A 26,497-nucleotide genomic window follows, 5' to 3' on the forward strand; every position below is an offset into this window, starting at 1 on the left:
GCTCAGTCACCTTCCTGCGGATTACTATAGACAGGGGGGAGAGGGACCTGTCTGCGCGTCCTCCAGGATATTTTTCGCCGCTGGCTGCCCGGCCCGGGCTCCGGGGCGAAACCACCGCACCTCCCCGGGCCCGGCCGGCCGGGGGGCCGTGCCCCGCGCAGCGCCCCAGCAGAGACTGGCCTGCTGGGGGCGCTCTTTCCACGAGCACTCCACGCGATCGATTTGGCGCACTTGGTCCGTCTAGGGTTGGACTGCTTGGCCAGCCTCGGCTGTTGTTTCAAGCAATTGGCTTCCACCCGCCTCGGGACCGTGTCGAGGGTATGCCCCCGTCTTCGGGGAGGGCCCCCGCCCCCGGGTTGACGGCTCTCCCCTCCGAGCAGAGCGAAGGCCGATCAGCCCGGCAGCTTCCCCTAGTGGTCCGATCAGAGTGGACGGGGTCGGGTGGCGCAAGGCTAGCCCCAGCGCGGGTGTGCCTACCGCAAGCCACGACGCGGCCCCTGCTCCGCCGAGCACGTTTCTCCAGCAGCTCGGAACGCACGTTCCGCGGGGTGCCGACCCCCTGCGTCGCCGCTCCGGTGGCGGCGCTGCGGGCGAACCCCCTACCGCTCCAAGTTGTGCCTGGGCCCGGCCTCTCCCTCCCACCCACCCCGCGTGGCGTGGCGGAGCAGGCCGGGCCGCCGGTGCCCGCGTGACCGACCGGTCCACCCCAGGGCCCGACGCTCGGGTCCTCCACCCACCCCCCAGCAGGGCGCGAAGGTCGGCTCCGAGGCGGGCGCGCGGCTCCCCCGTTGCCACCCTCCAGCAGGTGCGGCTACCTGGTTGATCCTGCCAGTAGCATATGCTTGTCTCAAAGATTAAGCCATGCACGTGTAAGTACACACGGCCGGTACAGTGAAACTGCGAATGGCTCATTAAATACTTACAAAAGAGTTCACTAGATGTAAAATTCTCATTTTCAAAATCTGAGCCACAAAAGCTATCTTGTAATAATGTCCAGCACATTAATTTCCCTAGTATCTCAGGGGTCGTGCCTATTCCAATCTTGCAATGAACTAGACACTATTGAAAGAAGATGGAGCACCCTTTGTTGTTACTATAGGGCCGTGACATTGGACAAGCAGCACATTTTGCGTGAGAAAGGCCTACCAGGGGCCGGGAAATGGATCCCTGTTTTGGGTTTAGGGTAAAAGACCCTTTGAGGGGGCCAGAGAAGGATATAATAGGGGGGTGGTAGATTATTCCTAATATACCAGAACAATCTGTGCTGGGAGTTCAGCATATACAGGGCTGATCTGCGGGACAGGTAACTTCCAAGTATAGATCCCCTTCTGGTGCGTGTGCCTCCATTCTAATACATGTTGCAATGTTCATTTTCTAAATGAATAAAGCATAACTGAGCCTCACTGGGTTTGGATCGAAATTATAAGGGAGTGAGCAGCTGCCCAGGGAAGCGATATAAGCAGGGTGCGAGTAGAAACCTGTGCACCCACAGATTACTTCTACAATCATAGACACTTATTTTCCTTTTCTCACTTGTTGTTAAGTGATTTGAATCATGGGCCATACTCCAGTGTGGGTGCCTTTGGAAAATAGAGAGTCATATGATCTAAAATAAGTCAGCCAGAGATCAACAAATTCCAGTTCGCTTGAGAATATTTTGACATAGCCTATTACTATGTCAAACATCTGGGGGCTGTAAAGAAGCTCAACAGAAAATGCAACACATGCCCTGAAACAAACTGACGATGTAGAACCAATATCTGTTACTAGGTGGTGTTTCATTCAGGCACAAGCAGGAAAAAAGACTGAGTGGCCCGGCAATGTTCTAACCTCAAGCATGCCTCATACACATGCAAATATGTTAGCATAGCAATGGAAGGGGTGCGATATAAAGCATAGAGGAATCGGGAGATCGGTCTGAAACTCCTTTGAAGCATATGCTATAGATAGGAGTTAAGAAGCACTTTTTATTAGACTTATGTTAAAATGTATGTTCTTTTGGTGCAAGTATATTTGCTATTGCTTCCCCTTAAAGCTTAACAGCAATAATACTCATACTCTTAAAAGAAAGCTTTTTGCTTGGCTGATCTGGCACATGGTCATTTACTAAACCAAGTGTCAACCACAAGCACCAAACCTTCCAGCCTCTTCAATTTTAAGAGGAGTGTTTAAAAGACTAAGCGGGCAAAAGACTTAGACACACCAAAAGATACTCTAAAAGCTTTATTTAACATCAACATTTGTAGCCTTAAAAATGAGGGTGTGTTTGCAAAGGATTTTGGGCATACAGATCTCATTGAGGATATGTGCACACCCAGAATCCATTGCAATCTCACTCTCACTTTCACTTTCTGGGGAAGTATCGCAGGAACATTATCACCAAACCATTTTAAGGGGGATACACATAAAATGAAGAAGGTTGCAAATAAACACATTTTCTTCGTAAAAGAAACAGTGAGAAACATCTCTAAGATTAAGGAATTAGCATTCACTAAAGCCTCTTCCTTTTCGGGAGTTGTCTCTGAGGTTGCTAGGAGAAAATGCACAAGCATTGCTCAGGCCATTTTTTTTTTATATCTGGAGCGCCCATTACCGAGCAGGGAAGAAATACTTTTTTGGGATTGTGAAGCCAACTGTACGGGAGGAGCAGCCAAGGGAGTGGTCAGCATAATGAAAGTAAACATTAGTGAAAGCAACGTTAAAAAAAGAACCAGACTTGACTTACCCACAAACGTGTATGTTCTTTAGGGCCTCTCTCTCTGCAGAGAAGATTGTATTGAGAGATTGGAAAGGTAGAACCTTTCCAATGTTAGTGGCATGGGTTGAGGACCTGCAGAGGATGAGGATGTCGCGGTTTGAGCGGGGTATCCTGCACAGGCAGAAGAAGGGTGGTCTGTATGAGTAGATCTGGGGCAGATTTCTGGACCTGACATAGAAGCATGTTACCTTTAGCTTGTCTGGCCTTTTTTGTCTGTGTTGAATTGTAATTGTACATTTTTCAATAGAAATGTGACTACAAAAAAAGAAAGGAACCAGATACAGTTTGTTAAAAGTGAAAAACAACCAAGAATGCTTTTCAATGAGACCCCCCTGAGTGTAGTTTGGGGAGAGGCAGGGAGAGGGAGGGAATTCACACAGACCTCAGTTTAGCCATGGGTGATAAAGGGGACAGTTCATAACCAAACACCACCTACAGGCTCTGTCTCCCTCCTCATGTGCCATCTCTGTCCTACCTTCTTTTCCCATTACAATAGTTTTGGCTTATAGGCATACTTTCTGTCGTAATGTATGGACACCAGCAGGCGTAACTTTTGCATGTCAAAATTAACCATGTAACTGGCTTCCCTTATTTTTCGGCGCACTTCATGATGTTTCCACTTGTCATCTTCCATCGCAGGGCTGTCAGAGCACCTGGAAAATATTCAGCCAGAAACCGAATATATGCATGGTCGGCCTCCTGGCAAAAACTCCTAGTACAATCCTCTTGACAAAGTAATATCATTTTCCTTCCCAGACTGACTCTTAAAAAGCCTTGAAAAAACAGAAGCTTTCTGACACAAATAATGTAATGTAAAGGTGCATTCATTAGCAGCTGGGTCGTTTATTGAACAGTAGAGTACCTTTTGGTATAATCGGTGGAGGACAAACCACGGGGACACCAGGCACACCCATTTATCCGTCCGTCATTAAGCATGGTAAGCAAATGGTTTCTCACAGGAAAATAAGGTGGAAAAGATGTCTTTCCAATGCATTGGTAGAGACAACAAGCCTCCCCTGGTAAGATATGTCAACAAGGCAACGAGAACTTCTCTTTATCATGCTGGGTTAGAATCAAAGAAATCTAATAGTGCAGACAATGCTTTTCTTCATTGTAATGCAAAACGTCAAGAATTAAAGCAAACCTAAATGTTGTCTTACAGATATCGGAAGTAACAGAGGGATTTGTAAACAAAAAAAAGACACACTTAACTCATGACAATACATTCAGAGTGATCCCTAAGCACGACATGACAAAAGCTTTCAGGATGTCACCGTTCCACGCCTGAGTGAATCATCCATTTTATTCGTAGCATTCTTGTATTCATAGGCTTGCTTTTCCCATTTTAATTTCAGGACTACAAGTCCAAGAATTGAAAGAAAAAAAGCAGGACTGGATAAGCTACTCGTGCATGGGTTGGAAAACAGTAAGGTCTGCTTATCATGTCAGTCGATTCTGTTTAACGCCTATATTGACATTTTCCAAACCACGTTTATATGTCCTCAAAACAGATAAAGAAATATTTCTTGTCAATTCCATGGAATCATAAAATCTCTGTACACGTTATTCTTTTCAAGAACGCTCTAAAAATACGTTTTGTCCCTTTTAAATAAAAACCGTTTGTACATTAAGATTCTTTTTAAGCGATGACAGCTCTGAAAGTCGATGGTGTCTTTTTTCCCCCATCAATTACATAATATTAAATTAACACATTTGGGGCAGAAGCTAAAATGGAAACGAACAGATTATGCACTTAAAAATGAACATGCAACAGAAATAAAATGGGCGATATTTTCTTCTTTTCACTTCAAACCGTAATGGAAATATTAAAAAATAAAAAAAATGGTACATATTTACAGGGTATACAAGGGTGATATACAAAAAGAGGCAGGGATCAAGCAAAACATATTTTCACTTTTAGAAAAAGAGGAAATTGCCATAAAAGGCAATTCAATTTGAACACCCTATTGCACATTAGAATATAAAATCATATTGCTAATTAATGATATGATTTGCCAAAAACCTGCATACAATGTAAAAAGGTATATTTATAAAACTATTGTTGGGTGTCTAATAACTCAATTATTCAAGCTATAAAAATAATATTGTTAAGTCTGTGAAAACAATGCATTTTAAATGTAAAAATGTTGGCAAAAGTATGCTACAATGATTTTAGGGTAATTCTAGATTGCAGCATTCGGCCTTGTACCATCTTCTGTTAAGTCATACCTACAGGAAGCAAAAAGAATAGGGCGCGTGATGAACATGTTATTGGTTTACATGGTTGAGCCATTTTTTTTGCACACACAATTAAAACATTTAATTAAATCGCAGTCTTATCAGAAGAGCTTGCCCCCAAAAAGTGCAGCAGCCTTACTCTTCGTAAGCCTGCCAACCTGATGACAAGATCGAAAACTATATGAATAAGCCAATACTAACATTTCCTGAAAATCATTTAATGTGTACCCTCCTTGAAAGGACAACTGGACAAAGGGTAACAACTATGGTACCCATCTATACAGATCCTGCTCAGTCACTACATTTGCATGCTTCGGACTCTAAGCAACATGAAGCCCCACGGTTCATGTCCTACTGCATCCCACCCCGCATGACACTTGCTTACATTTTCTAACATAGCTTACACCTCATTCCTTGCTCAAGACCGGGGTATCTTAGAACTCAGCATTTTGCAGTACCACAAGCACGCCCTATTGCATTCAGACTCCAAATAAACCTACATTAGATTCACTGCAACATGGCGCTAGACGGTAGACCAAAAAATGGATATCACATCTAGACCAGAGTTTTCCAACCTTAGGCTCTCCAGATGTTTTGGACTACGACTCCAGCGGCCAGATGTTTTGGACTGCAACTCTCATCGTCCGTAGGCAGCACAGTCAATGATCAAAGATCACCAGAGTCATAGTCCAAAACATCTGGAGAGCCAAAGGTTGCAGACCCCTCTATGCGGTCCTAGTAATGGCAGATGGGTGTTACAAAAAATACCAATAACATGACCAGACTCACCATTGTGTCCAGCCTTTGCTTAGTTCTTCGGATGCCAGCTCGATCAACAACTGCAATTAAAGAAGAGGTACAAGTCACTCATACAAGAATGTACGCCTCTAGTGCATATGAATTCAGCTCAAATATTTGAAAAACCGTATGAGAAAATGACTGACAGCTCTAAAACACACTAGGTTAAAGTGGAAGATTTCAAATTGCTCAGTCAGTGATTTATCATGTATTTGCGGCAAACATTAGAAACAGGCAGTAAGATGAGTAGATTTTTGGAGATAGTGCAATTCCTTAAGGGCAGAGATACCCCATTTGCATTGGCAGTAAAGTACAGAGGAACGTCCGGTGATGTGGGCAAGTATAGCCAGAGCGACGGGCTGTGCTAGCCGAGAACATGGGGCACTGAACATAAAGGACAGAAGTGCTCGTTGCAGAGTTCACCGGGGGCGAGGGCGGGAACGGAGTTCCAGTGAAGCAATGTGCGGAGAGGAATGCCTAAAAGCACCTTTGCCATTAGGTGGGGTGCTTTCAATTTCAAAGTAAAAGTAAAATCACGCAGGATATTAAAATAAAGAGAGATTGTGATTGTTTTTAGTTGTTTAGGACAGTGCTACCTTATTCGTCTAGATAGAATTGCTAACGTGTTACTGTTTGGGTAAGTGCAGAGAGCTGTTCATAGGAGGAAAAGCCCTCAACCTAGGCTTCAGTAAATATTTGTAGATTTAGATCCCCCAATGTACGTACTTCTCACATAGATCAATAATAAGACCAATAAGCAAAGGGTAAATGTTTGGTTTGTGTTCATGTATTTGGTTTAGCCAAGTTGCCACTTTCTTTCTCATAATCATGGATCCTCATTTGCATTTTCCTTCATATAAGTTGTGGGGTTATTAAGTTCAGTGACTCGCTTTAGTATCCTGATCGGCCAATTGGGCCTTCCCATTTAGCCTGACGTGGCAACAAAATTGCCTCAATCCAGTTACAAAAATACCTTGAAGCTTTTAAATTACTGCATACAACACAGTCTGGCTTTCGCAGTAATCATGGCACGGAGAGTGCACTTTTAGATCTGCAAAACCAAATGCCATCTATTTTGGAAAAGGGTAGTACGGCGTTGCTGATCCACCACGACTTAGCAGCATTTGATCTACTTGATCATAGGCGGCTACTAGATGCACTTGCTGATACTGGCAAGTGCTCACAGAATGTGACTGAGTGGATGGACTCCTTCCTTAGTGGAGCAAGTCTAGGATCTTGCTGGGGGGATGTCTTATCGGATTCATCATTAATATTCTATTGTGTGCCACAGGGTGCTTGCCTGTACCCTTCACTGCTTAATATGTATATTAAAAAACTGTGTAAAAATGGAGGAGCTTGGTCTGCAGTTAACCCATTATGACGATGATATACAGCTCACTATGAAACTTAGTGGTGATTATAGTCAAGACTTGGGAAAACTGAACCAAGCATATGCTGCTATCAAAGACTGGATGTCAACTAATTGACTTTGCTTAAATAGCTCGAAAACGGAGCTCATGATTTATGGTTACAAGCAAGCCAGGGCAAATTGGAGTCATGCTTATGAACCGTTTGTAATTGATGGATGCCAAAATCCAGTTGTAGATAAGGTGACAACCTTAGGTATCTACATGGAAGCATCCCTGAATGCAGGCGCCCACCTACACTACGTGGTAGAAAAACTGGTATTACTACCTGAAGGTCTTGAGGCGGATTAGCTCATAGGTCACTCAGAAAAGTGGTGAGATATTGGTCCTGGCCATCATTATGCAGAGGCTTGATCATTGCAACTACCTTTTGGGAGGAGCCAGCAAAGAATGCTTGGGGAGGTTGCAGAAGTTTCAGAACGATGATGTTAGAGTAGTCTGCAACATCGCCAAGAGAGAGCCAGTATCTAAAGCTCGGAATGAACTTCACTGGCTTCCAGTAGCGGGGAGGGTCCGACTCAAAATCCTGACCTTGGGGTACAAATGCCTGTTTGGAGATGCTCCTGATTATTTGAGGAAGAGACTGGAATTTGATAAGCCCCGCCAAACTGTACGGTCTAGTAAAGCTCAGCAGCTCACAGTTCCTCGGTTTAAAAGAGTGATGGGGAATGGTTGCTCATTCCCAGTATTGGTTGCGCAAGCATGTGTTAGGCAGAAACCTGTGCAGTTCCCTCTGGGACCACTGCAAAAGATTTATGACTACAGGTGTTTGGCAGTAAACCCACTTGGTAGCAGTCTGTACCACACAGATTCACTTGGTAGCTGTGGCTGAGCAGTCAGACTTCCCTCAAGAAGAGTTAGGCAGTATACAGAGTATTCACAATAGGTCAAAAGAACACAGTAGAACAAGTAAACACTGACCAGGGCTTGGTGTAAAAGAGATATAATTATTTATTTAAAACCACATCTAGAAAGACACACAGGCACTAATAGTAAGCAATTCAAAAACACGGTCACTAAAAGATATACACTCCCTTGGAAGTATATTAGACAAGTCTTAAGTAAAGCCCCACTTATTTTCAGACAGCGGTGAGCGCTTAACGCAGATGGCACTCTAATAATTCGTTTTAAAAAGGGAGAGAAAAGCAGAGAATAATATGAAACAGATCCCAACACTTTTACAAGAACACAACAAGAGAGGAAGACAAAGTAAAACTGTGAAGTTAGAGTCAATAGGTTGGATCCACTTTAAGATGATCAAACAAAATGTGTCCAAGGTCACACGGCTGCAGTGCACAAAAGTCTTGAAACGGTTCAAAATGGAGTTGGACCAAAGAAAGGGACCAGTTAGAAAGTCAAGGCGGCCAGCCCAGTCCAGAAGGTTAAGGGATTATTATTACCTTGTAGCAATCTTTAGAAAGGGAGGCCTGGCGGACACGGTAAACTAAAAGTGGTGAGAATACTCCAGCGGGGGCAGTTGTTCCTGGCAGCGGATGCAAGTCGGTGCTTCGTCCGGGCGAAGAGAGAATCTCGTCGGGGAGGAAGACAGGAGTCCGTTGCACTGCCAGGGAAGAAACCAGCCTCTGAGTTTCTCAGGTAAAAGGAGTGGTCCTTTGATTCGCGGTCCAGTGGTAAGTGGCTATCCGGTTGCCGGGGTGCTTGGCACGGGCAATTCGACCACAAGCCGGTCTGGGGTGCGAAGAGAAGAAGGTAAACTGGTTGTGCCCACCAGTCAGGGGAAGAAGCCTCTCCAGCTGGGAGATCTTCTCCGTCATCGGGAAGTGGTGAGTCGGTTCCGCAGGGCTCCACCGGTGGTGTCGTAGTGGTAGGTCCGGCTCAGCTTCTCCCTCGTCGGATAACTCAGTCCAGGGTGCCTAAACCCCCTCCCACACCTTCTGTGGTACCCAGACAGAGTGGCACCACTTTTGGAGGCTTCTGTGGAGAAGCCCGCCAAAAAGTGGAACAAAGGGTTCGACTTGGGTTGGAGTCACAGAAGAGAACACAAACGCCATTTTAGAATTGGGTCCTAGCAAAAAATACCAACCGGCGAATTAATATTAAATAAATAAACCGGCAGTATGTTCGAGGCTATGAGAATTAAATAATTAAAGTTGGTAGCCTCGAACAATGGGAAAATCCCATAGGGATATATTTGCGGTTGAATCTAAAAAGTAGTATCCACTGCCACCAGCCAAAACTCGATCAGGGGGGACGGAGACGTGCCCCCTCGACTAACAGACCCCGGGGCAATCGAATTGCCCCGGCCAGTACTTCCACAATATGATGGTTTGTACTGGTTTTTGTTAATAATTTGGGATTAGTAAAGCCAATGGTGTCTTTACATGCCCTGGGAGACAGTAGTCAGTCCCAGGGTATGGAGTCTATGGTGGGGTGTCACTATGACACCCCTGTGTCACTGCACGGAGGGTGCTGTGTAACACACATAGTAAAAACACATGAGACCCTATGGAGTAAAGGACCCCATAGCCCATAAAACACATTACCAGTCAAAGGAACACCATAAATCATGTCCAAGAGTTGGAGAAAAAAAGAGTCTCACTCTTGGCAGGAGAAAAAAACAAACTCCAGAAATCCAGCAAAGCTGCTGGGGGACTCACTAGGTTAGGAAATTCAGCCTAAATAGAGAATTCTCCCTAACAGCATGGAATGATCTTCCAACTGAACTACGTTTGGAGAAACGGCACCTAAAACTTTGTTTGAGTAGAATTTCTGGGTAGTTTTTCTTGCTATTGTCCTGTTATGCTTCACTTGCCCCGTGTTCCTGTCAGCGCCTTAGTGGCCACGGGCTTTGGCACTATACAAATAGAACATAACTTAACTCTTTGAGTCCCTTTAGGACGACATAAAGACACAACGAAAAAGTGATCTTGTTTTTCCAAAATACCTATCAAGAAGTCCTTTATCTGGGAGTGAATGAAGTCAAGTGACTGTCCCAGTCCATTTACTCACCAGATCCCGAAACAAAACACGCCTTTTCTCCACAGCATTCTTTGGTCAAGAATATGCAGTAGCGGTGGAGCAGGAAGAATGTAATGGGAATTAAAGTAAGCAGATTGTCATAAGCATGTTGTTGCTCGTCATAGTATTGTAGTGGTAATGACAAAAACAAATCGATGAAGAACCATACACTGAATCTCTGTGTGCAGCCTGCTCACCATAACCACACTGCCTAACGGTGGTCTCCTCCAACAATTACACACCAAAAACAAAAAAAGTGCCTATTAAAAAAATGAACTAGCATAAACTATGTTTCTACAAACATCTTAACATTAAATGAAAAAGAGGTGGGAGGGAGAGGAGCGATGATAAAAGTAAAAAGCCAGACATTATTAACAAAATGCATTCCCTTCTTTTTTAAGATGTTTAGGTATATTGGCTGGTTAAAATGTGTTAAACGTCTACTTGTGTACACCAACAGCCATTCTAAATTATTTAAATTATTCTGAAAAGAGGATGTAGCTAAACCGATCTTAGATAACGGCAGTATTAATTCATCTCTTGTTCCACTGAAAGGATTGAATAACAGCGTAAACAGACTCTTAAGCTGATCAATACCCACTCAGTCGCTGCTAATTCTTTAGATATTGAGGAGTTGGGAGATTTTAATTAGGATGCGTACCTCGTTACTTAGACATGCTTTTTTCAAAATGTTTGCCAGTTTCAGAAGTATTAGGCTGGTGTGGTATGCTCTCCATCATAAGTGAGTCGATCAAAGGGGGTGAATTGCTGCTGTGGTACTTAACGATACCTGAGGTGTCTTGTGATAGTAACTCGCCAGCCAGAATCTTTTCAGCTGCTTTCACGCTCTGTTACTTTACAAAAAAACAGGTAATCTAATTTATAGGGCACCTTCACTTAGTAGATCTTTTATTCAGCAATTGCTCTACTTTGCCCTATCTGCTACAGTTTCATATCATAACAATATATAACTTGGTGGTTCACACTGACTTGGTGACAATGTCACAAGGGCAATGGAAAATGTATTTGACAATATAAGGCAAATATTACACGTACAAGAAAAAATCATAAGGGTGTTCTGTTATTTCATCTGCTAACTTACTCACATGCTAAGAGCCAGCAACTACTGACCTGATCACTATGCTCTCATCTAATAGACAACCTATGAAAATACAATTCAGAAATATTAAGAAAAGCACGTTCAAACTCAATTTCCTTTCCTTTAAAGACCACTCCAATATATTTCATGAAGAACTTGTTAATGCAGGATTACTCGTCTGGTCGAGCATGATTATTTTCTTAACGATAACAGAAGTTCTTTGGAGAGACAAGTGTAGATAAACAAAACTGGTTCAGTTTAATGTTTAGGGAACCTATACATGTTGAGAAAAAAATGGAAAAATGGAATTAAAATTGCTAAAGAATGACTTACCTTCAGATATATTGTTTCCGTTGGATGCTATTATTCCTCCCACCAATCCCTCATCTTTGCCAGGAACATTTTCAGATGGCCACTGGCAGGGGAGGTAAGGCTCCAAGTTGGGCTTCATCACAGCACCCTATCTTACGTTTGCACCAGCAGTGATGTCATCCATATTTATACTTAAGCTAGCGACGCCATCATCCTCAGTTGCACTCCTTTGCCCCCCTCCCAGAGGAGTTGTAGAACTGTCACATACCATAAAAAGGGAAATTGCAAAAAGACCAATAACAATTTCAGTCCTTATTTTGGCAGCAAATAGGTAGACCTTTGGAAACCTCCAAATGGAGTGCTTGGTGCCAACAGCTAGGGTGCCATTCATGATAGACCCTTGAAAAGTGACTTTAGCATGCCCATTGAAGTGCCCAGACTGACAGTAAAGTGTGATGCTTGATCTTGACTGTCCCAAGACCAAAGGAACATGGCCTCCTTGGACAGCTGGGGTAACTCACCCCCACATAATCGTGGTGTTCTCAGGGAGTACCTGGACAGTTGAGCTGCTGAATTCTGGTAAGAACAAACTCAATGCTAGATGAACTGCCCTAAGTGCCAGCAAGTTGATACAGAAGGACTTCTCCAAGCCTTCCCCCAGACCACTCCCTGAACGATCCTGCAGATTCCGATGCCATTTGGCGACCAATGTTACTGTCGGCTGTGACTGCTGGAATGGGCTCCACAGCGGGAGGTTGGTCTTGAATACCCACCAAAGCAGGCCCTTGTAGATCTTTGGGTGGTCCTGAAGAATGTCCCCCATGTTCTTTATGAACTGGGCCTCCTGGTTCCGGAGGACCATAGTTGTTGTTATACCATAAAAGTAATCACATAGCCCGAATGATTTGAATAGTATGTTGGCCATAAGCGAATCGCATCATGTGTTAAACTTTGCAAACTAAGAAACCTGAATGTGACCATAGGGAGTCCATTTTGTAAATTCCGGGCATTTTGTTTTTCTTTTTAGTAAAACGCTTTGCAAAGTATATTATATGCTTTAAACTCGCACACGGTGCGAGGCCACAGCTTGAACTCTGAAATACTAACGTAGGCAGGAATGTAGAGCCATGCAGAAATACATTGTTTCCCTCTCACTGAGGCCTTGAAGCTGTGCAGAAGCCACGCCTAATCAGTAGTCCAGGTGCCGGTTTGTCTTGCAAGCACTGTTGTAAAAGGCAGTTGAACATGAATTATATGCAACTAACAGTGCTCCTTCACGAAGAATGGTATTTCTGCCTCAGATCTGTCTAAACCTTAGCTCATGAGCCGCAGCAAACAGATAACATTGTATGGAATGTTTCTCTGCTAGGAACAAGATATCCTTTCTGTGCCAGCGCTCCATGCTCCTCATAACAGGAAAGTGTCTCTGCAGCATTTGCTAGAATAACTAATGTTTAGACTAAATGTAGACTTGTCATGAACTGTCAATTACCGAACCCTAGCCTGAATGACATGTATAAGGGCGGGACGTACCGCCTTAACAAATGATGATGTATTATGTATATATATGACTGTTTGAGCGCTGCCCGCTTTCTCTCGCATCTCACGGTGTCTGGGAACACACGTCGTGAGGCGTTGAGACCCAGTCGGCCGACTGAAATGCTTTGAATAAAACCAGACTTGTTTGGAAATCGAACTTCAAGACAGACGTGTCATTGGGTATATGGTTATTGTGCCTTATTTCCATGTATGGGCTAACATTGTAACCCCATCCAGTCTTGCTTCCAGCAGTATCTGCTTGTTAGGAATATTCTCGGACAGCCCTCTGGTTGAAGGCGATACATGGTTCCAGCCAAAAAGACCATACCTCTATAGTAGTAGCTGTGGCAGAGCAGTCGAGATTAAATCAAGGAAGCGAAGAAGGCGGACATTGAAATGCAGCTTATTCCCACTGTTAGCCCTAAAGAATGCACTACAGCGCTATACTGAAAAATAAGCTTTATTATAAAACTCCACATAGAATCTCTATAAGATTAAATACGTACTTTAGTTTATACATATACATGAAGGGGGTTTGTCCTGGCAGGCAAAAAGCCAAACAGCTCAATCTCTATTCATATTATTTCAAGGTTGTCTCTGTAGTGAAAAAGACCAAAAATGATGTGGGCAACCTACAGGGAGTGTGCATATTTCACAACTAGTGGGGTGTCCTAACAGAAGGTCCTTATTGAATAAATTAGGGGGCTTCTAACTATGTGTTTATCACTCACACATGTCTCTATGTCTTTATATAACTCCCTTGAAATCTAAGGTTTCACATACACTTAACTAAATTAAGTTATATCCAAAAAGATTGCTTGTTTTATTCTTAATAAATGAGGCTTGTAAAATTTGGATACCAAATTATCCGTACATATAGTGCAAAAATTGAAAAAAGTGCAAAAAACATTATATACAGTCTAAAACATAAATGAAATGAAGAATCTTACAAATAATTCACATGCACAGATCCTGCAAGTATTTACATACAACCAAAATCAAGTTGACAAAGATTTAACAATTCTTCAAAAGGAATGAATCGAACTCATGCCAATTAATGTTACAAGATACAAAAACAGGCCTAAATCTGTCACCACTTTAATAATGGCTGAGTAGTGTTTTTAAATTGCAACTACATTCCAGTTTCAATTCTGCTGAATCTTTCCAGAAAATTGTTATCCCAATCAGTTCACAAAGAAGAGTCCAAGGACATCTGAACTCACAATCTCGGTTCAGCTGAATCTTTTCCATGCGTTGGACCAGATATTTTGCAATAGGTTCAAAGATGAAATCCATAAATACCTAGGCTAGTTAGGTCATACATAACATATTAATAACATAGTGTATATGTAAGAACCATAATGGGTAGATAAGGCCCCAACCTCTCCTAAACTACATGTGTTGCTCATTACTTGGTACTTAAGTACTCTAGCCCAGTAGAGCACTAACAGCATTAGATTAGGCTGACAATACATGCCCCCAAGGCCTTATTACACCCTGTAGAAAAAAGATACATTAACCAAAAGTTATATATTGTAACATAGCATTTTTAGAAGTAAATCAGGTAGGTCTCTATTCTCGCACATGGGTAAAGATAGGATAGCAACCTTACCCACCCAAAGCCAGAGGACACCCTCTCAAAGAGCTCCGGGGCCAGATATGACACCTAGCAGCCCTAAGAAAAAGACAAGCACAGCGGATTCGGGCCAATGTAAGTCAATGGTAAAACCCTGTTGAAGGGAGCCTGCAAAACCCATGGACCTCTGACAGCAAGTATCTCTACTAATCTACCAGCTCAGAGTTAAGTATTCATAGTGGTGGTTCCCCAAAACACTGCTCAGGAATGGCAAAAAAACAACCTAGTCAGTAAAAGATCTTCTCTTGCAGGGCAGTTTCCAGGATCTAGTCAGCCATGAACTTGAACCCCAGACCAACGATGACTCAAAATTATAATAATCAGCCTTCACAGGAGTGGGGCCCACCAGCCAGGACAGAAAACAGTGGTGAAGATGGCCCTAGGAAGACGGTGAACACAAAAAAAGCAGATTTGAAGGGCAAAGCGGGGGCAGCCAGCCAGCAGAAAATGGTCCCAGAGAGGAAGCAACAGTTCAAGAGATGCAAAACGGCCCAAACAAACTGCTACGGTTGGGTAGCGGTGTCCCACAACCCTTCTGGATGACACCATCTTCCTACCTCAAGGCACACAACCAAGGTGGTATTTCATTAAGACTGTATTAAAACAGCGGAGAAACGGTCACGGGGATCACAGTGCATCAAGTGTGAAGGACAAAGGAGAGAACAAGGACAGTCCAGGAAGGGCATCCAGCAACTAAAAACGAAAACTGAAGTGCAGGAAAAGGACATAGAAATCAGCCATGAGGACCAGCTCTGATCCTAAATTGCAGCAGCAACAACAACTGTGTGGCAAGATCCTCCAGCAGGTAAGTAAAGGTGGAGAATCCCATCAGAACTGAGACAGCGTTATGGTCTCCCCATGGTATTTCATTTTGTTTACTCTTTAAGGTGTGGTGCTAACTGGAAGGAAGCAGAGCACTGTATATTGTTGGGTATGGCCAGCATTGATGTCTGGCATTTTAACAGTAGTGTATTACTGTGGGGACTGGGGGCTAGTCAATGATCAGGTACTGTTAAAAAATGTTTTGAGTGTTTTACAGAACTGTAAAATAGCGGGGGTATTTCAAACCAACACAAGGATTGTATTCCAGAGGGCTACAGCATAGATTTACCCGACCGAACACTCATGAGCTGGCCTTAGTCTGTACTGCCATTCCACCCAGAAGCTCTCAAACAAAGGCTTTGGAGACCAGCTAATCAGGCTGGTCCTAACAAACACTGAACACCCAGGCGCACCAACCCAGTGTATTGGCTTGTCTACGGCTAGGAATTTGTCTAAACAAGTCGAAACCACTGTAGAGCATGCACGGCTGGGCTCAGAGTGAGTCCATATTTGTACAACAACCATTTGTTGCCCCAAACAAAGGATTGGCCCAACAACTAAATGGCTGAGAGCAGGACTTCAAAAAATGCATTAGAACCACTTTGCGCCCCTCCAGCTCCACCCCTGGTGGTCCTCTTCAGATTTGGTAGCGCACGTGAAGTGGCAGTATGAACCAAGATGAGCCGGGGGGAGAGGGGGCGGAAAGGAGGAAGGCTTCTCATCTGAATCCATGCAAGACCCATGCTGGAGAACAAGAGCTAGGGGTAAGTAAATTGTTCCTTCTCCAGCATGGGGTCTTGCATGGATGCACATGCTCATGAATACGATTACACAGCAAGGCTCACAGAAGGAATACACTTACGCCTGGAATAGGCTCACCTCAAACCAACAGGTTGCCTAGCATGCTTGGCTGACCAAGGACTCCACCCTGGAATCCCTGTCAACGCAGTAGAATTTTGTGAAGGTGTGGATCGACCTCCACATAGCAGCCCTGCAGAAGTCAAGCAGGTGAACACCAAAGAGAAATACTGTTGTTGCAGCGATGGCTCTGGTGGAGTGGGCTCTCGGCTGGACAGAAGCAGTCTGTTGGCCAGACGATGGCAATGCATGATACAGCCAGAAGAGCCACATGGAAATGGAAGCCTTAGACAGGGCCTTTCACTGTCCCACAGGTACGAAATTGACTAACAGCTGAGACGTCTTCCGAAAATCTTTTGTGCGTGCCACATAGAACTTCAGGGCGCAAGCAATGTCCAGTGAATGCAATGCCCTTTCAGCAGGCGAAGAAGCGTTCACATAGAAAACTGGTAGAACCAAAGGCTTGTTGAGATGAAAGGACAAATACAGAGGTGTACAGCAGAGGGCCTCCATCCCTCCCCGACCTGTCTGGCCAAGGTGATTGCCACCAGGAAGGCAGAATTCCACAAGAGAAACTTTAAAGAGGCACGATGCATTGGTTCAAACAGAGTCCCCATGATTTTAGACAGTACCACGTCCAGCTCCCAAGCCGGGGCAGTTGCTTTCACCAGTGGAAGTGTCCTTAAGAGATTCCTGAACTCCTTAACGAGTTTGTGCGACCAACAGGGAGATGTCATTCCTCATTACCTGATCTCTCAGGTTTTTACTCCTTTTAAATACCATAAGTGGAGATTCCAATGGTTTTTTCCCTTCTCCAAGATTCTCCAGTTCTTCTTAATTATTCTAGTGATTCTATTCGACTGGTCTGAGGATGTGCTGACAAATTCCAATCTGTTATTCTCTGTTGTATTTCTTGTGTTATATTCCAAAATGGCCTCTCTTGTATGCTTTTTTAAGCAACATTTCAGAATATCCTCTTCTTCTCAATTTCTTTTTTAGTATCCTGGCCTCCCTGGTGTAGTCAGCTTTGATGGAACTGTTTCGTCTTAGCCTTAGAAATTGTCCAAAAGGCATGTTTTCCCTGAGATGTTTAGGATGAAAACTCTCAAAACTGAGTAGTGCATTCTTGTCAGTTTTTTCATAAGTTTTATTTAGTTTGATCTCGTAAACAGTTAAGTCCAGAAAATTAATGGAGCAAACGTTCGATTCCACTGAATAGGAGACTTTTATTTGTAGTTTTTAGGATTTAATTATCGTAGATATTAAATGAATTGTTGTTTGCTGTTTTGTTACACCTTCACATACTGGTATGTCTTTGTAAAATACAAATTAACTAGTGGGTATATTAATAAATCATGTACTGAATGATATGAATGTTGTGTCCTTCTATAGCAGTCCACAGAGGTTTCAAGTGTTTGCTAAAGTTTATTTGACTAGGGGTGACCCGAGTGCTACATGATCTCCTACAGTATTGATGAGGATATCTGCTGGCAAACTTCCAACACTTGGCGCTGGCAGCTGTCGCAAAGAGGTTGATCTGAGGAAGAACCCACTTGCTGAAGAGGCGCGATACTTGCACTTGCTGAAGCTCCCATTTCATGGCAGCACCGCATAACCCTGCTGAGAGAGTCTGCAAGCTGAAAGGGTACGAGGGACATACCTTTCAGAATGGCCCAGAGCCATAGGGAGTGGGCTTCCAGAGAGAGAGAGAGAGAGAGATAGAGATAGAGATAGAGATAGAGAGAGAGAGAGAGAGAGAGAGAGAGAGAGAGAGAGAGAGAGAGAGAGAGAGAGAGAGAGAGAGAGAGAGAGAGAGAGAGAGAGAGAGAGAGAGAGAGAGAGAGAGAGAGAGAGAGAGAGAGAGAGAGAGAGAGAGATGGGGGGTGGGGGATCGTGCCCTGACCTGTTTCCTGATGTAAAACATGGTGGTGGTGTTGTCCTTGAAGATCTGCACCGCCTTCCCCTGTAGCTGAGGCTGGAACGACCCGAGGGCCCAGAAGACTGCGTGTAGTTGCAGGATTTTTGCGTTCCCTTTTCCTCAGGGAGCCAGAGGCCTCTGGCGTGAGAATTCCCTGTGTGGGCTCCCCAACCCTACAAAGAAGTGTTGGTAGTAACTGTAGTCTGGTACAGAAGGATCTGGAAGGGAGCTCCTTGAGTGAGATGTGGGCGAACCGACCACCATTGAACAGCTTGACGGAATGCCCGATTGAGGGCGATGTCTGTCTGTCCATGAGCCAGTGTCCTGCTGCCACCTGGCATCCAGAAATTCTTGGAGGGGTCCCATTTGGCAGCCTGTATAAGGGGACCAGATGGATGCAGGAAGTCATCATCCGCAGCATGGATTTGATGAACCGTACTGTTGCAACAGACGCTGTGGACAGCTGCTGGACTTTCCTAGGATGGCCTTCACTCTATCTTATAAAGCAGTCACCAGACACAATACTGTGTTGAGCCAGACGCTCAGGAACAGTCCTTTCCGAGATGGCACTATGCAGGACTTTGGATAGTTTATCAAGAATCCTAGTGAAGTCAGAAGTTGGATGGTCTCCGCTGTGTGCTGGGCTGCCAGTGCGGGGGAGCGGGACCGGATGAGCCAATCGTCCAGGTAAGGGTAGACGTGGATTCCCTTGCTGTGTAGATGCGCTGCTACCAGGGCCAAGCATTTTGTGAATACCCACAGAGCCAATTTCCAGCCGAAGGGAAGGGCCTTGAATCGGTAGTGGATGACAAATCACAGGAACTTCTGGTTCTTGTGATAAATGGGGATATGGAAGAATGCGTCCTCCAGGTCAAGCGTTGGCAGACATTCCCCTTCCTCCAGTTGGTCGAGAATGTGCTGAAAGTTTGGGAACTTGTTGAGGTGATGCAAGTCTAGGATTGGTCGTCCACCCTCCTGACTTTATCCTGGGGAGGAAGGATAGCTCAGGGGCAACACAATTGTCTTGAAAGCAAGACAACGCAGCGTAACACAGGTTCGAATCTCTACCCCGCGCTTAGAAACCACTCGCTGGTATTAAGCACATTATAAACAAACAATAAAATAAAAATGAAATTATCAGAAAGTATCTGGAGTACACTCTGCAGCCCCGGAGGTGCTGTGGGACTAGCTCTATAGCCCCTTTGCTTAGCATGGCCTGAACCTCTTGCAGTTCTTGATGTGCGACAGGAGGAATGTGGGGGCACCCGTCGTGAAATTCTAAGGTGCGCCCCTGCTGAAGAACGTCCAGCACCCATTTGTCTGTGGTGATCTTTTGCGACTGATCGACAAAGTTTGATAGTCGGCCTTCCACTGTGGTGCGAAAGAGGGGGCACGAGTCCTGGGCCGGTTCAGGCCTGCTTGTGCATTTGCCCCTAGGATAGGGGGCAACGATGACGCTGGGTGCCACTGCCATAGGCTGCCGTAGTAATGATGCGTTTGCCAGCAGCATCAAGCTTCTTTCCATCATGGTCTGGAGGCTCGATGGACAAAGAGGAGGGGTTGGATGACCGCTTACTGGCAGCGGCTAATACCACCGAATCTGGCGAAGGCTGAGACCTGAGGCACCTGGAAGCTGAATCCGGAACCCTGTATTTCTTCTCCAGCGGGTAACGCTTCACTGGCATGGTATTCAGAGCCTTCATGAAAGCCAAGCCCTCCTCCCAGATGCCGTCCAATAAAGGGACCGATAAGATGGTGGTCTTAACGGATTCCCTCATTCTTCTTCTCTTCTGGCACCAGGTTGAAGAGCTTGCCAGCTCTCGATATCATGGAGTGAATGGAGCCAATTGCATCTGGGGAAGATGCTCTGGCGGGCTCATCAACATCTGGGGATTCCCCATCTGCGGGAACGTAATCATCAAACTCATCAGTGTGAGTGCTGGTGGTGTTGGTGCCTGTGCCAGTATTGGTATGTACCGATTCTTCTGACAAAGGGGGCAGGGCACCTGTCACTGGTCGATGGGTTGCAGGTGCCTTATGTTGCGGTGTTGGCTGATGCTGAGGAGGCCCTGAGGGACACTTGGCTAGACCAGGAACAGGGCAGCGGGCAGCCGCTGCTGTATCTCCGCCACCAACATATGCAGGATGGTTAGGATGTCCAGTGACATGTCCCTTGGTGCAGGAGCAGTAGGAACTGGGCTTGAGTACACTCATGGACCAGACAGTTCTTGGAGTTAGCTTGACTGCGCCTGGAGGCCGTGTCAGAAGTCTTCCCTTCCACAATCCAAGCCACTAACCTCCAGTGGCGATCCTTCTTGGTCTTCGGCGAAAAGGACTGGTAGATGGAGCATTCGTTCGCGTCGTGGTCGGTGTGAAGACTATAAAGGCACTTGAGGTGCTGGTCCTCGACAAAGATGTTCTTCAGGGCCTGAAGAGGCTTTTCTTTGTGGCATCAGCCATGGTCGAGGTGTAGGCCCAAGCCTGGGCCTGTTGGCACCACGGGTTGAAGATCCAAAGGTGGATTAAGAATAGATGGAAGGTTTCTTCACAAAAACACCAAAAAATGGGGAAAAACCTTTGAATTTCATGGAGCAAAGCACAAGGACTCCCAACACTAGAAATGTGCAGTAAATCTGAAGATGGCCACTAGGGGTGGAGTTTAGGAGGATGAGTGTCATTGGAGGGGGCCGAATGACCCAAAGGACACTGATACGCCATAGAGAAAACAAGCAGTTTCAGTTTAAAGTGAAACTACTTTCTTTTTACAGAGGATTCTGTGAGGAGCTAGGAAGGAGAAAGAGACCCAGGAGAGTCATGGTTTTAGTAAAAGACTTCTTAAAATTAAAGGGGGTTGGGAAATGCCTTTCTGTCCCTGCTCTAAGAGATGATTCCCTACCTAAAACTAAGGGTCTGTCAGGGATCAGAATGTCCGAAGCAAAACATCCTGTGTACAAAGTGCTATTCTGGCCCTCACATTCCAACAAAACAACTCTAAGGTGAAAAGGGAAAATGGTGTTGATCTTTAGAGGTGTATAAATGTACGAAATGGAAATGCGTAACTCCAACACAAAAAGGTTCAAAAGGATAGAGTTCCTTGTTCCACAGGGTGGTTCCCTTCCCCTGGATTTCTCTTTACTCGGGTTTATGTTCAAGAATATCCATTCCTTCAGTTTCTCTTGATCAACAACACAACTGATACACAAACCAACTTGGCTCATGATCTTTGTCATGTTAGGATACCTGGTGTACTCTCCTGCCAGGTTTGCTCTCTTCTTTAATATATTTCCACAGCCTTTTCCTAGTCCTGATGTGCTTTTCTCAGAACTTCTTGGCGTAATGTCTTTTACACATTGTTCAGTTTGACCATGCCTGGTATGCTTTTCTGCCAGGGCTTTCTCACATAAACATGCTCATAACTTTCTTCTGCCTGGTATTCTCTCCTGCGAGGGCTCTTTATACATATATACTCTTGTGACTTGAATTTGCCTGGTACACTCGCCTGCCAGGGCTTTCTTGCATACGTATTTTCTTGCACCTTCAATTTGCCTGGTATACTCTCTTGCAAGGGCTTTTCTCATGTGGGCCCTGAGTACACCTCCAAACTTGATAGTTTCTTGTGTTTGCTTTATCTTGTATTGTATGTGCCTGGTATACTATCCTGCCAGGGCTTCTCCTATATGTGTATTGCATACACTCACAAACTTGAAAGTCTCTTATACTGGTTCTGTTTTCCCCTTTAAAGCAATGCTCACTTGCTCATTCTCGTTGATGTGCTTTATCAACAATTATTCAGGTTTGCCATGGCTGTGAATACAACCCAGTGACCCGACTTCCCTTGGATGAACTCACCGTCTCCTGCTGGGGTATTCGGTTTCTCCTGCGGTAAGCCAGTGGCAATCGTTCACATTTCCTTCCTTCTCACTGCCTCTGCTTCTCTGCCTCTCGCGGTTCTTGCTGGACTCTTCTGCGTTGTTTTGGGCATCGGTAAGGTGGAGGCTGCGCAAATGCCCAGAAGACTTCCATCAGCTTTTGGCGTTTCTGCAGTGTGTTCTCACTCGCAGTCAGCTTCCCTTCTTTTTCTTGATGAGCCGGTTGGCTGCACGCAGTACTCTCCAGTAATAGCACATAAACAAGTCTGTATACATCACAAGTGGCAGGAAGGCAGTCAATTGCAGTGCACAAGCAAACACAAGAAACAGCCAAATAAGCAGGTCCTATTCCCCCAAAAGCAGTTCAATGCATTTTCCAGGAAAGCCTCTGCGATAACCCAGGTGTTTCAGTTCTGCCCCCCAAATGCAGAATTTTCAAACTCTCTTACTCTGTAGAACAGCTTAGATATAAAGTAAATAATAAGCCCAGCAGTAGCAGTAGTAAACTGAAGACTCTGAAGCAGCGAACTGTCTTCGCACCAGAGCAAACACACATACTTAACAGTACCCCAACGCGAGTAAAATAATCTGTGCCACTTAATGAATCAGCTAAAGTTAACGGGTTAAGTGAAAACTCCCAAGAACTAGCCATTTCCCAATGCTCAAGACTTCTCAACGTCTTTCAACACCAAAAACGTCTCTTGAACTCGAAGCACTGTAAGGTGGCAAGTGGTTTTCAATATTTTAAAACACTTCTTTTGGCAAGTGATCATCTCATCCACTCAGCACTTCATGTGGCAAGGGCTCCTCTTACCTTCCTCAGCACTTCGTGGCACAAGTAATCCTGTCTGCTTCTCAGCATCTCCTGTGACAAGCACTTTTCTTGCCTGTTTTATTTGTCTTGAACCACCAGTTAGCATCCCCCAGCATCCAGCCCCAAGCATATTGCCTGGTGTTCTCTGTAATACCACTTCGTCCTGCCTCTCCATCCACTTGTAATGTGGATTGCAAGAGGATATCCTTTGCTGACCTTCAAAGGGATTGGCTGGGACTCTGGCAATAATTCCTTTTCCACTCCACAAGGGGTTCTTGCTTTGGTTTTCCACTTAAGTGCGTGGAATGGTACCTAGCTGCTCGCAAACTCCTTGGACATACTGACCCTCATGGTGTGGGTCCATTTTCCTGGGTTGACAGCAAATCTTTTGTATAGATACATGGATCTCTCAGATGCTGCACTGTCTGTCTACGAATTCTGACCAGCCATCTAAGTCCTTGCTGCATTTAGCATTGTTTGTCACATTACACAACTTACTAGCTTTTTCTTCTAGACTAGAATTGTAAGTGTTTGAATGCATGCAAAGTGTCTGTTAGCAGAACTACAATCCCAGAACGGATGCCTCATCTCACCATACAAAGAGATACAACATTATAGTGATTTGAAGACTATTTGAATAAGAACACACATAGGGGGTCATTATGAGGTAGGAGGTAACCATGCCGCTATTCGTGGCATGGCTACCCTCTTACCGGGTACCAGGTCCGAGTTCCTTGAATGAGGAATTACCGGGCCATTCCGACCTTGGAGGACCCGGTAATTCCTCATTCAAGGAACCCATCCCCATTCCCATTTGAGCCCCCATAGGGCTCAATGGGAATGGTGAGCATGCTAACAACGGGCCTGTTAATTGCGGGCCCGTTGTTAACATGTTGGGCTGCTCGCGGGACCCGCTAAGGCCGCCTGGTAAAACCAGGCGTCCTTAGCGGGTCCCGCAAGCAGAACTCGTAATGAGGCGGTAAGGGGTTGACGGCTCCGGCACCTTTACCGGCGCAGTTAACACCTTACCGCAAGGGTCGGAATGACCCCCATAGTGTCTTTTAGGCCAGCGTCATCATTACCTCCTTTCAAGATTGTGATATTATGACCTCTACAGTCTATGGTGAGTATGTGACTAGAACTTTGTTTGAAATCACATTTCCGCAGGCATCTTAATATTTATTGGCACAAATACATTCCAGCAATTCCTGAAGATGTAGATTCCTGTATCCTTTCAAAGTGAACACCCTACTTTTTAGATCATTAAGAACACAGTCTTCAGTTGCACCCTAATAATAAAGAGATGCTTCGAGCGTACCTTTCCAAGCAGCCCTTTGTCTCTGGACAAGAAGCCACCGCTGTTCTTCACTGCTACATCCAATGTTCTCTTGTGTACATCTGCTAGCGAAACACTGAAATCAAACCTAAAACAAAAGAACAAAGGAATCCTTATCAACTTAAATGATGGATTAAGATGCCTATTCAAGGCATTTAAAAGGCTACAGGTTGTCAACAAAAGCATGCATTTTCAAGACACACATTTAATATTACACTGCAAAATTGCCAAACCTGCAAAGAATCAGGAGTACAGAATAAGGGATCTGCATACAGGAACTCTATAGATACATGACCTTTTGGAATATCGCTGTATTCCATTAAATAAAGACCCCATTAGCCAAGGAGTGACATTTCCTGCTACTGGCAGAGCCCACGGTACAGAGAACCTTCAAACAGTTCTAGCAAAAAACGTCTTTCCAAATGTTGGGCATGCTGCCCTACTTAAATGTGGCAGCAAACCTTTTTTTTTATACCAAATACATAAAACCTACAGGACGATTTTGGGAAGATGTTCCAGGATGTGTTATATTTTGGTTCCATGTTCCAGGATGTGTTATATTTTGGTTCCATACCCTATTTAATATATTAGTTTGCTACTTTACGCTGGCTCTTGATAAAAACATACTTACACCATGTATGTTTACAAAACATGTTCTCTTTCCTATCACTCTTTGATTAGACACAACAATTATACTCTATGCCTAATAAGGACCACCTGGTCTAGCGTAAGATAGCACAATCTCTGAAAATGTATTTCCAGAAGAGTGGGAGGGAAGGTTGATTATCCATCTCGCATAGAGCAAAGGCACCCACAATCTCGCATTCCTATAGAGAGAAATGAAACTGGAAGGAGAACTGCATCTAAATAACTTGAAGCCATGAGCTGTGGTCCAGCATGATGGCCCACAACATTACGGGGAACCTGGTGGTGGTCGGTTGAGAGTTTGCAGGCACAAGCTGCTTGATGGGTCTGTGGTCTTGTTAATTGTAGCAGGGGGCTCACAAGTGCAGGGTTTGTGGAGCATGTCACTTGCAATGGCATCTTTGATCATCATCATGACATTACAGGTAGGCAGAACTTTCTAAAATGGCCAATGGTGTTAATACTGATTGCTTGCCTGCATTAAAATAGTTGGGAAGGGTACCACAGGTTCATGGCGCTTGCTGATTTATGGTACTGGGAGTATTATAAGATAAATAGATAGGCAGGAAGTCCCAACACAATGCTCTGTTACAATGATACTATGGCGGTGGTACTGTTGCGTCTTGCTGGAACTTTCCTGGTGTGATCGTAAAAACTAAGGACTGCTGTGAACTGGAGGCTTTTTCTGGATGGCACTTTTTCCTCAAAAGGTTCTCACCCTATAGCCAACTCAATTGCTTTTGGTTTTTGATGTGAGGTTGCACAGTGGCTACAGGGAAGGGCTCATATTTCTATGCGTGACAGATGATCGTTGGCGGGAATGGGTCTCCTTTTTTTACATGTAAAGGTTTATTTTATACGTAAGGTGGATCATATTTTTTTATTTGTTGTATGGATCCATTACAGTATATGGCAATAGCGGGTAACAGAGCGAAGTGTTCAGTACACATCGCAAAATCAGTAAAACACCATAGATCTACAGGTCCTCCATTCCTGGATCTTTTACCCAGAGCAGAGAGCATCCGAGAAATCATATTTATGGCGGAATCAGAGTTGTACTGCTATTTCATGCCTGGAAAATGACGAATAGTCAGTTACAAATTAGTGTTTGGGAGCTTTTGTGGTCAGTCCATAACCCTGCAATGTACTGCAACTTTCACCTTTGTGCTTCTTTCCGATCTAGTTGCATCCTAATAGAATCTCGCTGCTTCCTAGTTACATTTCCAAATATGATCTTGAACTTGCACCTCACATGTGGCATGACCCAAACTAAGAATCTGTCCTAAAACCTTCTTTCTCAGCCAAGATAGCCTGTCTTCATGGGCTGATGAGGGGCAATTTTCACAATGTGTCAGCATTGACCTATGGCAGTCTAAGTGGCAATCTGTGTATGTACCTTGGGAGACCAATTGTGGCTTAAGTGTGCATATGTTCATGTGCAGGGATTAG

The 26,497-nt window shown here is 44.6% G+C and overlaps 1 protein-coding gene across 4 annotated transcripts in view; it reads right to left on the minus strand.

Annotated features, from left to right (window-relative positions):
• Positions 1-3,581: 3,581 nt before the first annotated feature.
• The window catches only part of ESYT2 (extended synaptotagmin 2), a 1,091,416-nt gene continuing 1,068,500 nt past the window's right edge, over positions 3,582-26,497 (minus strand). For 3 of the 4 annotated variants that reach the window (XM_069647986.1, XM_069647985.1, XM_069647987.1), the window contains 3 exons: positions 24,386-24,491; positions 5,786-5,835; positions 3,582-4,987 (listed from right to left, as the gene is read on the minus strand). In XM_069647986.1, coding sequence (XP_069504087.1) covers positions 4,942-4,987; positions 5,786-5,835; positions 24,386-24,491 — 202 coding nt within the window. In that variant the 3' untranslated portion in view covers positions 3,582-4,941. The remainder of the gene's footprint in view (positions 4,988-5,785; positions 5,836-24,385; positions 24,492-26,497) is intronic. The other variant, XM_069647984.1, reaches the window with a different exon arrangement.

This window comes from Ambystoma mexicanum, chromosome 2q (genome assembly GCF_040938575.1).
Source record: "Ambystoma mexicanum isolate Mex_15411 chromosome 2q, UKY_AmexF1_1, whole genome shotgun sequence".
NCBI classification, from domain to species: Eukaryota; Metazoa; Chordata; class Amphibia; order Caudata; family Ambystomatidae; genus Ambystoma; species Ambystoma mexicanum.